This window comes from Balaenoptera physalus (assembly GCF_965194825.1).
Source record: "Balaenoptera physalus genome assembly, chromosome: 11".
Taxonomy (NCBI): domain Eukaryota; kingdom Metazoa; phylum Chordata; class Mammalia; order Artiodactyla; family Balaenopteridae; genus Balaenoptera; species Balaenoptera physalus.
This window is the reverse complement of record NC_138896.1, coordinates 8,250,688-8,267,691: the sequence shown is the minus strand read 5'-3', so window position 1 is coordinate 8,267,691 and position 17,004 is coordinate 8,250,688. Positions and strand designations below refer to the sequence as shown.

Here is a 17,004-nt window from a genome sequence, read left to right as displayed (position 1 = left end):
AGGGAGAGGACTCAAATCAATAAACTTAGAAATGAAAAAGGAGAAGTTACAACAGACACTGCAGAAATACAAAGCATCCTAAGAGACTACTACAAGCAACTCTATGCCAATAAAATGGACAACCTGGAAGAAATGGACAAATTCTTAGAAAGGTATAAACTTCCAACACTGAACCAGGAAGAAATAAAAAATATGAACAGACCAATCACAAGTAATGAAATTGAAACTGTGATTAAAAATCTTCCAACAAACGAAAGTCCAGGACCAGATGGCTTCACAGGTGAATTCTATCAAACATTTAGAGAAGAACTAACACCCATCCTTCTCAAACGCTTCCAAAAAGTTGCAGAGTAAGGAACACTCCCAAACTCATTCTATGAGGCCACCATCACCCTGATACCAAAACCAGACAAAGATACTACAAAAAAAGAAAATTACAGACCAATATCACTGACGAATATAGATGCAAAAATCCTCAACAAAATACTAGCACACAGAATCCAACAACACATTAAAAGGATCATACACCATAATCAAGTGAGATTTATCCCAGGGATGCAAGGATTCTTCAATATATGCACATCAATCAATGCGATACATGATATTAACAAATTGAAAAAGAAAAACCATATGATCATCTCAATAGATGCAGAAAAAGCTTTTGACAAAATTCAACACCCATTTATGATAAAAACTCTCCAGAAAGTGGCCATAGAGGGAACCTACCTCAACATAATAAAGGCCATATATGACAAACACACAGCAAACATCATTCTCAATGGTGAAAAACTGACAGCATTTCCTCTAAGATCAGGAATAAGACAAGGACGTCCACTCTCACCACTATTATTCAACATAGTTTTGGAAGTCCTAGCCACAGCAATCAGAGAAGAAAAAGAAATAAAAGAATACAAATTGGAATAGAAGAAGTAAAACTGTCCCTGTTTGCAGATGACATGATACTATACATAGAGAATCCTAAAAATGCCACCAGAAAACCACTAGAGCTAATCAATGAATTTGGTAAAGTAGTAGGATACAAAATTAATGCACAGAAATCTCTTGCATTCTTATACACTAATGATGAAAAATCTGAAGAGAAATTAAGGAAACACTCCCATTTACCATTGCAACAACAAGAATAAAATACCTAGGAATAAACCTACCTAGGGAGACAAAAGACCTGTATGCAGAAAACTATAAGACACTGATGAACGAAATTAAAGATGATACCAACAGATGGAGAGATATACCATGTTCTTGGATTGGAAGAATCAACATTGTGAAAATGACTATACTACCCAAAGCAATCAACAGATTCAATGCAATCCCTATCAAATTACCAATGGCATTTTTTTACGGAACTAGAACAGAAATATCTTAAAATTTGTATGGAGACAAAAAAGACCCCGAATAGCCAAAGCAGTCTTGAGGGAAAAAAACCGAGCTGGAGGAATCAGACTCCCTGACTTCAGTCTATACTACAAAGCTACAGTAATCAAGACAACATGGTACTGGCACAAAAACAGAAATACAGATCAATGGAACAAGATAGAAAGCCCAGAGATAAACCCACACACCTATGGTCAACTGATCTATGACAAAGGAGGCAAGGATATACAATGGAGAAAAGACAGTCTCTTCAATAAGTGGTGCTGGGAACACTGGACGGCTACATGTAAAAGAATGAAATTAGAACATTCCCTAACACCATACACAAAAATAAACTCAAAATGGATTAGAGACCTAAATGTAAGACTGGACACTATAAAACTCTTAGAGGAAAACATAAGAACACTCTTTGACATAAATCACAGCAAGATCTTTCTTGATCCACATCCTAGAGTAATGGAAATAAAAACAAATATAAACAAATGGGACCTAATCAAACTTAAAAGCTTTTGCACAGCAAAGGAAACCATAAATAAGACAAAACCACAACCCTCAGAATGGGAGAAAATATTTGCAAACAAATCAATGGACAAAGGATTAATCTCCAAAATATATAAACAGCTCATGCAACTCAATATTAAAAAAACAAACAACCCAATCCAAAAATGGGCAGAAGACCTAAATAGACATTTCTCCAAAGAAGATATACAGATTTCCAACAAACACATGGAAGAATGCTCAACATCGCTAATCATTAGAGAAATGCAAATCAAAACTACGAGGTATCACCTCACACCAGTTAGAATGGGCATCATCAGAAAATCTACAAACAACAAATGCTGGAGAGGGTATGGAGAAAACGGAACTCTCTTGAACTGTAGGTGGGAATGTAAATTGATACAGCCACTATGGAGAACAGTATGGAGGTTCCTTAAAAAACTAAAAATAGAATTACCATATGACCCAGCAATCCCACTACTGGGAATATAGCCAGAGAAAACCATAATTCAAAAAGACACATGCACCCCAGTGTTCATTGCAGCACTATTTACAATAGCCAGGTCATGGAAGCAACCTGAATGCCCATCGACTGACTAATGGATAAAGAAGATGTGGTACATATATACAAGGGAATATTATTACTCAGCCATAAAAAAGAACGAAATTGGGTCATTTGTAGAGTCATGGATGGATCTAGAGACTGTCATACAGAGTAAAGTCAGAAAAAGAAAAACAAATATTGTATATTAATGCATATATGTGGAACCTAGAAAAATGGTACAGATGAACCGGTTTGCAGGGCAGAAATTGAGACAGATGTAGAGAACAAACGTATGGACACCAAGGGGAGAAAGCGGCAGGGTGGTGGGGGGGGTGGTGTGATGAATTGGGCGATTGGGATTGACATGTATATACTGATGTGCATAAAATTGATTACTGGTAAGAACCTGCTGTATAAAAACTAAATAAAATTAAATTAAAAAATTAAAAAAAAAACAGTTTTGCTTACATATCAATGATCATATTTCTAGAAAAGAAAAAACAAAAAAGGATGGGGACTGGCCACCAGAAAGACTAAGGTGTGGTTAAAGGGTTGGAACTTCCACCTCCCCAACCTTCAGGGAGGGCAGAAGGGTCAGAGATTGAGTTAATATTCCATCATGCCTACATGATAAAGCTTCCATAAAAACCCCCAAGCTATGGGGTTCAGAGAGCTTCTGGGCTTGTGAACAAACGTTCCAGGAGGGCGATGCACCCCAACTCCTCAGAAACAAAAGCCCTTGCACTTGGGATCCTTCTTGATCTTGCCCTGGGTATCTCTCCATCTGGCTGTTCATCTGTATCCTTTATTATATCCTTTATAATAAACTGGTAAATGTAAATGCGTGTTTCCCAGAGTTTTGTGAACCATTACAGCAAGTTGTCAAACCCGAGGAGGAGCTTGTGGGAACCTCTGACTGGTAGCCAGTTGGTCAGAAGTACAGGTGTCAACCTGAGACTTGCGATTAGCATCTGAAGTGCGGGCAGTCTTCACTGTCCCTTAATTCTCCCAGAGCTTCACGGTGAAAGGCTCTCCTCCTCTCCTGCCACTTCCTTTACTGCCTAATCTAGCCCAAATTTCCCTCTTTTTCTAGTATGTAACAGGAGAAATTAAAAATAATAACGCAAGTCATTCTTGTTCATATAAATTCAAATTAATTGTGTCTGTGGAATGCAACAGTCTAGTCGTACATGTGTTTGTAAATTAATTTCAGCATTGCTTATATCTGTGATTCTTTGTATTCTCCTGGTTATTACATCTTATTAATTTGCTCATTAATGAAATCTTTTACCCACATTTATTTTATATTTGTATGCGTGTCATGATTTTACCTTTTCAAAAATTACCCTTTAACAAAACACTGAAGTTAACTTATGTACACAAGAAATTCCAGCAAGGAACGCTCAGGGCTGAGGAAGGATTACCTTATCCTAAGTAGTCCCATGGGAGAACCTTCAGTTAAGAGTTCAAGGCCAGGAATGATGGATTTGTTCTTTCCAGGACTTGTATGATGAGAATCATGTTATCCATTATATTTTTCACCCTGGCTTTCAGGAAGTTAAGCACCAAATTTGTTTTTTGTTTTGTTTTGTTTTAATTGTACAATTTTATTTTCTTTTCTTTAAATTTATTTATTTTCTTCTTGGCTGCATGGGCCTTCGTTGCTACGCATGGGCTTTCTCTAGTTGCGGAGAGGGGGGTTACTCTTCGTTGCAGTGCGCGGGCTTCTCGTTGTGGAGCACAGGCTCTAGGTGCGTGGGCTTCAGTAGTTGTGGCAGGTGAGCTCAGCAGTTGTGGCTCGCAGGCTCTAGAGCGCAGGCTCAGTAGTTGTGGTGCACGGGCTTAGTTGCTCCGTGGCATGTGGGATCTTCCCGGACCAGGGTGCAAACCCACGTCCCCTGCACTGGCAGGCGGATTCTTAACCACTGCACCACCAGGGAAGCACTAAGCACCAAATTTGAATCTCCATGGTGGCCAGATCAACCTTCGTGATAGACATTTTTATTCTTGTTTGTGGTTCCAATTTTCCATTTCTATTATTTTGTTATAAATATGCAAGCTGCCCTAAATCCTTTGTGAAAAGAAGTATAAAATCCACATAATTGCATAGTATTTAGTTTTAACTCTTTAGTAAAGCCAATTACTTAAAAAATGATTATGTGTATTGAGTTACTTTCAAAACATCCCTTTATTTTTTAAGAGAGCCAGTTCAGGAATCTTGGTCAAGTGTGACTATATCTGAAATACTGAACTGGACCAATAGCTTACTTCTACCCACCCAAAAAAGGATCACTACTGACTCCATGCCCCTCAACTCTACCTACCAAGAGAAGAAGAAAGGTGAATGACAGAGAGTTAAGAAGGGGGAGTCAGGGCTTCCCTGGTGGCGCAGTGGTTAAGAATCCTCCTGCCAATGCAGGCGATATGGATTCGATCCCTGGTCCGGGAAGATCCCACATGCCGTGGAGCAACTAAGCCCGGGCGCCACAACTACTGAGCCTGCGCTCTAGAGCCCACGAGCCACAACTACTGAAGCCAGCAAGCCACAACTACTGAAGTCCGCACGCCTAGAGCCCGTGCTCCGCAACAAGAAGCCACCACAATGAGAAGCCTGCGTGCAGCAACAAGGACCCAATGCAGCCAAAAATAAAAATTAATTAATTAATTATTTTAAAAAAAGAAGGGGGAGTCGGAGGGCTGATATTTAAATAGTTTGTACGTACCCAATTATTAGTATAAATATGTGGGAAAGGGAGGGCAGGTACTATAACCATTTTTTAAAATGGTGGTACAGGACTTCCCTGGTGGCACAGTGGTTAAGAATCCTCCTGCCAATGCAGGGGACACGGGTTTGAGCCCTGGTCCAGGCCACAACTACTGAAGCCCACGTGCCTAGAGCCTGTGCTCCGCAACAAGAGAAGCCACCGCAATGAGAAGCCCGCGCACCGCAACGAAGAGCAGTCCCTGCTCGCCACAACTAGAGAAAGCCTGCACACAGCAACAAAGACCCAATGCAGCCAAAAATAAATAAATAAATTTTAAAAAATAAAATAAAATAAAAAAATAAAATTACAAAAAAAATAAATTAAAAAATGGTGGTACAAAACATAAAGATGGTTGACAAGGTAAATGTTAAGTGTAGAGTTCAGTAGTGCTAAGTATATTCACATTGTTGTACAAGAGCTCTCCAGAACCTTTTCATCTTGCAAATCTGAAACTCTGTACCCATTAAACAACTCCCCATTTCCCCTTCCCCTGCAGCCCCTGGTAACTAACCACCATTCTACTTTCTGTCTCTATCAATTTGACTACTTTAGATACCTCACGTAAGTGGAATCATACAGTATTTGCCTTTTTGTGACTAGCTTTTTCCACTTAGCATGATGTCCTCAAAGTTCATCTATGTTGTAGCAAGTGTCAGAATGCCCTTCCTTTTTAAAGCTAAATAATAGTCCATTGTGGGTACAGATCACATTTGCTTTATCCATTCATTCGTCGATGGACACTTGGGTTGCTTCTACCTCCTTTTTTTTTTTTTGGTTGCACCAGGTCTTAGTTGCAGCAGACAGGCTCCTTAGTTGCGGCATGCGAACTCTTAGTTGCGGCATGCATGTGGGATCTAGTTCCCTGACCAGGGATGGAACCCAGGCCCCTCCATTGGGAGTGCGGAGTCTTAACCACTGCGCCACCAGGGAAGTCCCTGCTTCTACCTCTTGACTCTTGTGAATAGGCTGCAGTGAACGTTCGTATGCAATTCTCTTTGAGTCCTGCTTTCGATTCTTCTGGATATATATCCAGATGTGAAACTGCTGGATCATATGGTGATGATATTTTCAGTTTGTTGAGGAACCATAATCATTTTTACAACGAGAAAACCAGGCAAGTCATGGAACCCCAAAGTTACAGAGTGGAGGACTCACTAATCTTTTGCCCTGAGCACAGCCTTCTGTCCACAGCACTCACCACCTCCCCTCCATGTCAAGTGCAAGCAAAGTCTGCTCAGGAATTAACTAAACATACACTGCAACTGTAAACAGAAACAATACTCAGGACTAAATGCGGGGTAGTTTAGAATTAACATCTTACCTATTATGCTGAAATTAATCATTGCTTCCTTCAAAAGTCTTACTGAGTCCCATAAAGCGCTCTTGGAAAAAAATAAGTGAAATTCATGAGCACATAACACATACTTGGATATAAACACTCTCTACGCACTTAGGTCTAAACAGGAATCGAACATGATTACCTCAGGATTGTTTATATAAAAAGTTACACTCTGAGTTCCTAGGTTGAAATCAATCCAAAATTTCTCTAATTTTTCATCTGCAGGTTTTCTCATCTGTAAGATATAATTTCAGCATTAATATCATATGAAAGAGTCAAATTAAGAGTCCATTAAAAACAGAACTGCTTTTCCGAGAACAACCCTACTTTAAGATTATAGGGTCACCGTCTATTGCCTTACTCATTTCTGCAAAATAGGAGGAAGGTTTCAATTTTATATAACCAATCTATTTCTGGAAAAACCCTACTATACTTGGCAATTTAATAGATGTTTAAATGTGTCAGATAACTCTAACCACACAAACTTTTTTTTTCTGGTGCGAATCACAGAGAAAACTGTTCTATGTTAAAGCAGTAACAATCCACACTGACTATGGATAGAAACTTCTAGCAAAGGAGGTACTGTGATCAAATATAAATGGTGACTTGCCATCTAATTTACTGTATGTTAGAATAAGGCTAAGACCTGAAGATTTCAAATTATCTTCATTTTAATTGATTACAGTCAGCCCTCTGTATCCACGGGTTCCGAATCCAAAGATTCAACCAAATGTGGATTGAAAATATTTAGGAAAAAGAATTCCAGAAAGTTCTAAAAAGCAAACCTTGATTTTGCCATATGCTGGCAATTATTTACATAGCATTTACATTGTACTGACAACTATTTGCATAGCATTTACATTGTGTTAGGTATCAGGTGTAACCTAGAGATGATTTAAAGTATGTGGGAGGATGTGTGTACATTATATGCAAATACTAAGCCGTTTTATATAAGGGACGTGAATATCCGCAGATTTTGGTATCCACGAGGGATCCTGGAACCAGTCCCCCATGGGTACCAAGAAATGACTGTATTATAAAATAAACATACGCTCTTAAAGAAAGAAAGAAGGAAAGAAAGAAAGACGGAAAGAAAAAAAGGAAAGACGGATTCAAACAATATGATGCTAATAGAAAGAGTAAATATCTCCTTCTCTGTCCCTCAAATTCCCATAGGTACCTTTCCATAGGAACCATTAACAATGCCTTTGCTTCTTCCCAGATGTGTTCTAGACATACTCAGGAAGTATATACAAAGTTTTTATTCCTCAACAATGGGACAAACACTAGACAACTATTCTTCCACTTGTTTTCCAGTAAATAGCATTTCTTGGCCATTGTTCCATCATACGTGTCTACTTTTTAACAGCTATAGAGTTGAACAAAGGGTTTTTTTTTTGAATTTTATTTTATTTTTTATACAGCAGGTTCTTATTAGTTATCTGTTTTATACATATTAGTGTATACATGTCAATCCCAATCTCCCAATTCATCACACCACCACCACCACCCACTGCCTTCTCCCCTTGGCATCTATACGAACAAAGGTTTTAACACAAGTCTATGTCATGGGAAGCCAGTGTAAGGACCCCTACTGAAGCTGATGGAAATCTAGAAGTCCTAGAAAGAAGAAGCAAGCAGAGATTGGAACCCTCAGACAACCAGAAAGAAAAACAGACTTGAAATACAGGAATCAGGCTACCAAAATCAGTTCTAGAGAGAAAATGTATAATGTAGTCGTGAGCTAACGGCTCAGCTCACAGAGGCCAGGAAGGGGGCCCTCAACCCAAAACAATGAAATGGTTAACTAGAACATTCTAGAGACACGATCCAGGAAATCTCAGCACAGTCCAGGTTCAGAGACCTTTGAAAAGTTTACCGGAAATTGAGATGCTGCAAGTTGGGGCACTTTTACATGACGGACCTTGTGCCTCTAGAAACCAAAGAAGGGGGTGAAAAGAGACTGTTCAATTTTGGACTATAAAGTACAAGGCAGAATGATCTAGAGAAAGGAGAGTGACCCTAACTGCTGGGGATAGAGTGGGAAGCATCTACTGGGTGGAAAGAAGCAATGGACTTGCCCTATTCCCTCCAATCCAGGAGTGAATAATGTTGCTTCATCTATAGGATAAAAATAAGGCAAGGTTCCTGTAACTGACCTCATGAACGCAGTATAAACCCTATAATTCCTTTATGTAGAAGTAACACTAGGGCTCTTCAATAATAAGCTTCAGAGTTGAGGCCTAAGAGGAGAAGCAAGTTTCCTTTTTTAAAAAAGCCCTTCTGTGTAGCAAGAGCCTTTTGGCCTGATGTAAACCTACCTATGGGTTTCACTATACACCCCCCACCCTCACAGCCCCTGAAAGAGAGACAAACATACCTCATGCTCATCAGCAAAAGCAGCAATGCATGGAAATGAATAGACCCTGCAAAACACCTCACAATTAAAAAGTGAAATAAAATATGGATGGATCGCACACACGACCTACGTATGTTCTATAAACAAGCATGTATAACTAGGTACGCCATTATGTCCCTTGGTACAAAGTATGAAAGGGGCTCTCAAACCTACAAATGGAGATCTACCATGGGCAGAATTCAAATCTCCATCTGGCAGTCTACAAGCCAGGTTTTCTGGTACTATATATACCTCAACCCAGCTGCTTGGCAAGAGTCCTAACGAAAGGAGTGAATTTGGTCAATATTTTCTCATCAAGGACTTAACTGTCCATAATATGTCTTTCCCTAGTAACCTCAGATCTATAGGAAATCGTTTTTCATAAAATCTCCCTGGAGGATATAAAGTTACAACTGTTCCAAATCACAAATAAGTATGTTAAAGACTGAGAGAAATCATTTTTAAACACACACGAATGAATCACTAGGCAGAATGCGTCTAATCTTCTGAGGTTTCTACTCAATGGATAACTTAGTAATGCTCAGTAAATTCTGTATCCTACGTTCTCTCCTAAAACAGATCCTAGAGTTTTTTTTAATATTAGACATTTTCAGAATAGAATTAGTCAATAAAGTAAAGCTCAGAGAAACGTCTTACCTTCTTTGGTCACCAAGTCTGTCATTTAGGTGATTGAGAAACCGTCTACAATCCTTCAAAGTAAATAATGCAAACTTTTTTGTTAAAAAAAAATCAAGATATTTAATTTCAATACTACCCTTTGCAGCATGTAGAGGCCAGTGTTTGCTACTACATTTCCAGGATCCAGTGACATCACAAGGCTTCACAAGGATTCATTATTAATTACGATAACTAAAATAATACTTTGTGTCACAAACAGGAGGCTCCAGACTCATGTTCTGAACCCCCAGCCATGAGACTTGCAGCTGAGGAATGCTTAGGTCTCCAAAAGTTTTATGTGCAGGAACAAGCAAGAGAAATACCTCTTACTGATGACCTGGATTGTAATATTTGACTAACCCATGAGGCATCCTTCTCCCTACCATCTCCCCAGCACAAGCCAACCACAAACCCATGAAACTTATCAATTTGGGGTTTATCCTGGTGTATTTAACCACTGTAGATTTTCCTTATCAGGAGTTCTCTAACCTGCTCCTTCCTGGAATCTCTCTCCCGCTAAAGGTTCTAAGAATAAAGAATATGTTTATAGTTCTCCCAACCAACAGCGACCAGGGAGGCAAACTGTTACCCCCAAATTTCTAAAACCAAAGAGATAACTGATCCAGACTTTTATCCCTTTTGTTAGCAAGGACGGTCTGTTGTAGTCAAACAGTCCTCACACGCCGTGTCTAGATTCAGCACTAAATGGACATTAATGTGAACTTTCATCTAAAAGCAGTTCCACTAAGAAGCTGACGGCTCTAGGGGGGGAGTGATTTGAGACAGAGGATAATTACTTTTGTCTTATGTTCCCCTAATTTCCCTGCAGATGAGAGAATTGCACAGAGGGGAAAGGAAACTAATACTGGAGTGTCTACAGCATCGCAGGCACTTTTAGTTTCTCTCATTTAATTCTCACAATTCTGAAGTTGGTTTTATTCCCATTTTACAGATGAGAACACTCAGGCTTCATGAGTCAACTATCAGCTCCAAGGACATATTGCACAACACAGGGAATATATAACCAGTATTTTATAATAACTATAAATGGAACTATAACCTCTAAAAATTGTGAATCACTATACTGTACACCTGTAACATATAACATTATACATCAACTATATTTCAATTAAAATTTTTTTAAAAAAACAAAAGTCAACTACTTTGTCAAAATGTATACATCACATCAGTCGGGGAGGTGGGACCCAAACCCGACTCATGGTATTCCCATTTAGATCAAACTGCATCCCGGCTAAACAACTACTGCAGATCTGGCAACGGGCTTAAAGTCAAATTTAACATATTTAATAATATATTTGTAGGTTCGGATTGAATAAAATCCCAAGTGCTCAGCAGTTTTGACCAGAAAGGCTTTGTTCAACATGAGCACTGTTACTAATAATTTTAGCTTTTCCTACAGAATCACCCTCATTTTAAGAACTTTTTTAAAGGAGAGGGAAAACATTTTAGCTATTTTAGGATAAAGGTGAGTATACAGCAAAGCCATAAACTACGTCTGTGCTACTTGAGGACATAATCACAGTGAGGCCGGGTTGCATGGAAGACACCGAAAATTATTGTTCTTCCAAACTGTGAAGGCTGGAGGGCTCACAACACAAGCGCCCCGTAATACTCCTCTGCCACCAGAGCACCCATGCCAGTTTCAGCCTCCTGTCGTCATGCCAGCTGCTCTCTGCAAGGCTGAAATGCACATTCTTTTCTTCTCCAACTCCCCCTACCCTTCAAGGTCTGTTGAAAATCACTTCCCGCTCCATGACATTGTCCCTGACTGGATCCATCAAACTCACACAGTTCTGTCTCCAGGCTAAGTTTCCTGTAAAGATGTCCTAACTGTATGCTGGTATCTGGTCCACAAATATTCTGTTTCTATTACCCTCAAGTTATTTCACGTCAGTGGGAAACAGGAAGTTTAAGAATGGCGACGTAGTCACATTTAAGACAAAAATCCTCCCCTGAGCCCAACATACAGGAAGGCGCTGAAGGGATGCTTCATAAATATTGATTAAATGGAATTTTCATGACCAAGAATCTCACCGTCTCAAATTCTCGATCCTTAATTTCTTTGAAAGCCTCAGCAATGGTATCATCTTCAAACCACTGATGGACAAAGTTTTCCCTTGATTTTCTGATGGTCAGTCTACACAATGCTTCACAAAGAGCCACCTGCTGGTCATAATCTAGAGATTAAAAATACGGCAGACATGGATAATTCTGGGCACAAAGCAAAAGAAAAAATGAGTTCCACAGATCAGCATTTGCTCTAAGAAGGTCCATCTTAGAAGACTAGCATTGTGTCTTATAGTTATAAGCAGCAAGACATATCCTGGAGCAATTATAATCATTTAAATTCATCTGTAAGAAATATTAGGGGAAAATCCAAATGATAGGTCAGTATACAACAAATTTTTAAAAAATGATATTTCTGCAATTTATATTTTAGATATATTAAAACATTCATCAAAAGCAACTCTGTCCAAGACTCACAGATAGAACAAACTAGTGGTTACCAGAGGGAAGGGGGGAGGGGCAAGATAGAAGTAGGGGAGTAAGAGGCACAAAGTATTAGGTATAAAATAAGCTACAAGGATATATTGTACAATGTGGGGAATACAGCAAATATTTTATAGTAACTGTAAATTGAGTATAACCTTTAAAAATTGTGAATCACTATATCGTATACCTGTAACTTATATAATATTATACATCAACTATACCTCAATTGTTTAAAAAGCAGCTTTATCCAGCCTTAAATACGTCTATAAAAATAAAATCCTAAGAAACTGTAGTATTTCACAGCAGATAAACAAAACTACACATATAGACATGTTTAGATTTCAAACAATTTTAAAGGTAAAAAGCAGGTTGCAGCTGGATATGCAAACTTAAATTTGCAAAAACAATAATGTGTGTTGCTTGTGAATACACAGAACAAAAGTACAAAAATATTCTTGAAAATGAAAAACAAATCCAAGTCAAAGGATTACCTCTACAAATGGCGAGGGGAATTGGAAGGGGGTCTGGACACAGGGGCTTTACCTGTAACTCTGATTTATTTAAAAAAGGATTTGAAGCAAATGTGGAAAAAGGATCAAATTTGACTACGCTCATTGGTGAGTAAAGGAATATTCATTAATTATTCTTTATGGTTTTAGCATGCTTAACGCTTTCATCATAAATTAAATATAAAAATCTTAACTTCTATTTTTAATTTGACCATAACTTATTCCCCATAGTTCCAAGATGCTCATAAAACCCCCAATGTCCAATATTTAACATTCTAACATTTAAAATTCTTAATACTTCTTACCACCCACAGTCAAGATTGTCCTTGCAAGGTCTTTCCTGAAACATTTAGATAAATTTCATTTTACTGAGATGAACATAAGTAAAACTCTACTATATTGGCATTACAATTTTAATCCAAGATGTATATTTTTGAAAGTATTTCAAATTCATTGTCAAAATTTCCTCAACGTCACAAATACATTTTTATGGAAAAATTGTCAAGTTTATATATTAATGACTTACATATACTTTTCACAAAGAAGCTAGAGCTACTATACATTCTGAGGTTCTATTTCTCCCTCTGTAAAGTGAATTATAATTTGATGATCTCTCAGGATTCATCAAATGCTAAGATCCTGGAATTTTACAGTCACCTCACCAGCCTGTGTGGATGCATACCCTCTTTTTTTTTTTTTAACATAGTTCGACACCTGGAAGAAATGATACAGTAGGTGCTGTGGGTCTTTCCTATAAGCTTTTGGAACTTATTTTAAAAACTGATAAGTTTAAGTTAGAGATGTAATGGGATTAAGTTATCACATTATTGTAACTAACACAGACTCCCATATTGCATATTCACTTAAGAATTTCAGTTAAATGCTAACAAGTGTTGATGTCGATTTTTTAATATCTGAAATAACTCTCACGTTAAAGAATGGATTTAAGAAATCTTGTAGTAGTTCAGTTTCTCATAATAAATGGATTGATCTGTCACAATTAAATAGAAGCCTTAGAACAGCACCACTGAGAGTTCTGCTTACTTTTATGTTTGCAGATTTTACATTTGACTTGAAGTGCAGAACACTCAAGAACTAGACTAGAACACTCAAACACTCAAGGCAGGACCACTGCATTAGTTTGAAAACTTAGGAGAAAACATCAGGTCGGCTTCTCTCCAGATCTAAGTACACCACTAAGGGTAATGATTAACTAATCTATTCAGTGAATACTTTGTAGGAAAAATTAAGAGAAAACACTGCATCCTGCAAAGACAAATTAAATGGACAAACATGATGAGCTCCACGCTCACCAATCCCGTCTTTCAGGTCTACACTATGATAAACTGGGTCACCCTGCCTCTTGCTAGTCATGGCTGCATGTCCCTCGAATGATGGTGTGCCACAGTGATGTCACCGATGCTGGCTGGTGGTCAGCACACAGTCACAGGTTTAGGTTCAGATTTCAAAACAGGGTGCTGGTGTTGCTTTTCCCATGGTCACACATTACAACCTTCTCTCCAAATTTCTATGTCCCAGGAACTCCATAATTGTGAGTGGGTCACCAAAAACCCCAAAGCCCATCCCTTGAAAAGCAATACATGCCCTATTGGTATAGGTAATAGCTAGTAACCTTTGAGCATTTGCTCTCTACCAGGTAATGTGCTAATGGCTTTCAATGGATTGCCTGATTCAACCTGTACAATAACTCTATTGATCAGTGTTAAAGTTGACTCCATTTTACAGATGAGCAGACTGAGGTGTAGTGAGCTAAGACTGTGCTGTAGAGGAGCAACCAGCATAAGTGGCCAAACTAGGATTTGAAGCCTGTGGTCTGGCACCACAGTCTGTACTCTTAACATTCTCCCATGAGTCACTAATCCAGTTCACATTCACAATGAAAAATAATCTATAGCCTGAGAAAGCATTTCACCGCACAAATTTGATGGGGAAGAAAAAAAAAAAACAACCCAACAACCCCAAACACCCAAGGAGAACAAAGACTGAGGTGGTACAACCCAGAGAGATTTTGCCCTTACATCACCACCTAATCGGGTCAAGGTCACGTACATAAGACGACACGAGCCTTCCGACAAGACGAGTTGTTTTCTCTCTTCCCGAGGTACAGCTTGCAGAATGCAGTTCAAGTTCCTCAGTGCCTGTTGGAAGTTGGGGAAGGTTTTCACGAGGAAGAAACAAAACGGAGACCTGGGCACGAGCTTCTCCACGGGGTCCAGGGCAACTGCTACCAGCACTATTTGCAACTCACCTCCCGCTGGATCAAACGATTTACACTCTCTTCTGTCACCAGAAATCCTAAGGTAAATATGAAGGAACCCAACAGCTGACTTTTCCCTGAAAGCAGAATTTTCAAAGAATCAAACTGATGCTAAAAAAGAATAAGGAAAGGACTCCTGCACAGCAGGAAGAGGCAAAGGCTGAACAGCCATGGGCAGTAAACATTTTAGAAATGATGTAGTCTGAGCAAGGGACAAATCACAGCCTGCTTCAAGATCTAGAAACCCCCGGGCCACCATCGATTTGCACGGCATAGACGCCCAGTGAGGTAAACAGCAGTAGCACGTGCAAAGTGTGACTGTCTGTGATCACTGCATCTCAGGCAAAGCTACTTTTTTGTCCAGAATGAACAATGTACAAGGGCAGCTCCTGCACACACTTTCCCGCTGTTTCTGTGCATTTCTTACATTTGTGTATTTTATAGAAATAAAAATTTTATAATGGTCTTATGCTAACAGAAGCAAGAATTTTTAAGTAAAGCGTTGGTCTTGGTTAAATAGCTTAATCATAGAAACTTCAATGGCTACTTATGTCAGAACGTAGTAACAAAACAAGGTATGTGGTAATGCTTTATGCTTATTAAACTTAATAAATATTATTAATTAAACTTTATTTTATAATAATTTAAGTTTATTAAATTAATAAACTATTATTATTTCATTTATGCACATTGTGTTTAGATATGACAGTGGTAGTGTACACTGCAAAAACGCATGGTAAAGTCCTAACATTACTTTGATAGGTTCAGAGGTGCAATTTGGATATGTGAATTTTTTTTTCTTTTAACCACACATTGCATACTTTTTAATCCCCATATAACTCATGAAATTGTGGGAATCCAAATCAGGGAGTAGAAATTTTAAAAAGATCCCTCTTCAGTCCAAAAAAGCCACATTGATACTGCTGAATGATTTCTGGAAACAAGAAATATGGCCAGGGGCTGAGCCAAAAACTTGCCTGCCGGCTTAAAACTTGAGAGAGAGATTGTAACAGAGCCCAGGTGACCCAGGTGGACAGCAGGGGACCCTAGAGACATTTATGCACTCTGTTAACCAGCAAGTATCAGATGTCATTCGACCTTTTCACTTAAAGAGTAGTAAAGAGAAACTAACAAATATAGCCCTATGAAAAAGGAAGGAGTATAAGTTAAGAGGTAGCAAAAAAGTGACTTTTTGAAAAATGCTTACTTCAGGAAATAAAAGATAGAAAAGCTGGGAAGCCAAATCAAACGCATCTGATTTATCATCTCAAAACTCAAAAGAATGTGAATTCTATGAAATAAAAAATTAGATTTGTAAGAGAAGGCAACAGTATAAGATGAACACAGAAGTAAATGAGAAAGAAATATGTAATATGAAAATCTAAGCCATTCTAGATATTTCAATCTGAGAGAATCTAATACAGGGAATTAGTTACAAAAACTTAGGTAGCCACTACCACCCCCTATACATCCCTGGAAAGCCACGGGGAAGAAGTGGTATTACCAGATCCCAGGAACGAAGGTCACCTAGCAAATGTTGTAGCCACAAATAAGCCAGAGTCACAGGAACTCTGCAGTCACTTCCCAGAGATAGCACCTCAGCAGAAGGGAGCGGGAGAAATGTCCTTCCTACCTCCAATTTCCTGCCATTGGCTAAACCTGGCAGGCGACCAGTTGGTTAAAAAGCCTAGGAAATTGTTCTCTGCAAAGTAGAGAGAGAGGAAGGCAGAGAGAAATGAATCTGAGAGCAGAGGTAGATCACCACCACCCACGGGTTTCAAGGAAGCAAAGATGTGAGAGCAGAATTGAAGTCCATAGTGGAAGCAATGAGAGCAGAATTAGTTAAAGCATCGGCTTCCAAGAAAAAAGTAGCAATTGCTCTCAAAATACACAGGAAAAAACGAGTGGGAAAAAGATGTGAAGACAAAAAAAAAAAGATGCAATGGATGAATAACAGATAATCTTAGAAAGAGAAGAGAATAGAAAGGGTAACTGTAATCATCCTTTCCCACCTCCTCTCTGATGTAACAATTATGCTCTTGGGTGGGACTAACTAGCTCCAGGGGTGGATCCTCATTGGCTTAAACTA

The 17,004-nt window shown here is 38.7% G+C and overlaps 1 protein-coding gene across 5 annotated transcripts in view; it reads right to left on the bottom strand.

Moving 5' to 3' along the window:
- The window catches only part of SYCP2L (synaptonemal complex protein 2 like), a 73,519-nt gene that overhangs the window by 46,969 nt on the left and 9,546 nt on the right, over window positions 1-17,004 (bottom strand). For all 5 annotated transcript variants that reach the window (XM_082413286.1, XM_082413283.1, XM_082413284.1 and 2 more), the window contains exons 7-14: window positions 14,907-14,992; window positions 14,708-14,796; window positions 12,943-12,977; window positions 11,670-11,812; window positions 9,594-9,646; window positions 8,919-8,964; window positions 6,681-6,773; window positions 6,521-6,581 (exon numbers count right to left, since the gene is read on the bottom strand). In XM_082413286.1, the coding sequence (XP_082269412.1) occupies window positions 6,521-6,581; window positions 6,681-6,773; window positions 8,919-8,964; window positions 9,594-9,646; window positions 11,670-11,812; window positions 12,943-12,977; window positions 14,708-14,796; window positions 14,907-14,992 (606 nt within the window). The remainder of the gene's footprint in view (window positions 1-6,520; window positions 6,582-6,680; window positions 6,774-8,918; window positions 8,965-9,593; window positions 9,647-11,669; window positions 11,813-12,942; window positions 12,978-14,707; window positions 14,797-14,906; window positions 14,993-17,004) is intronic.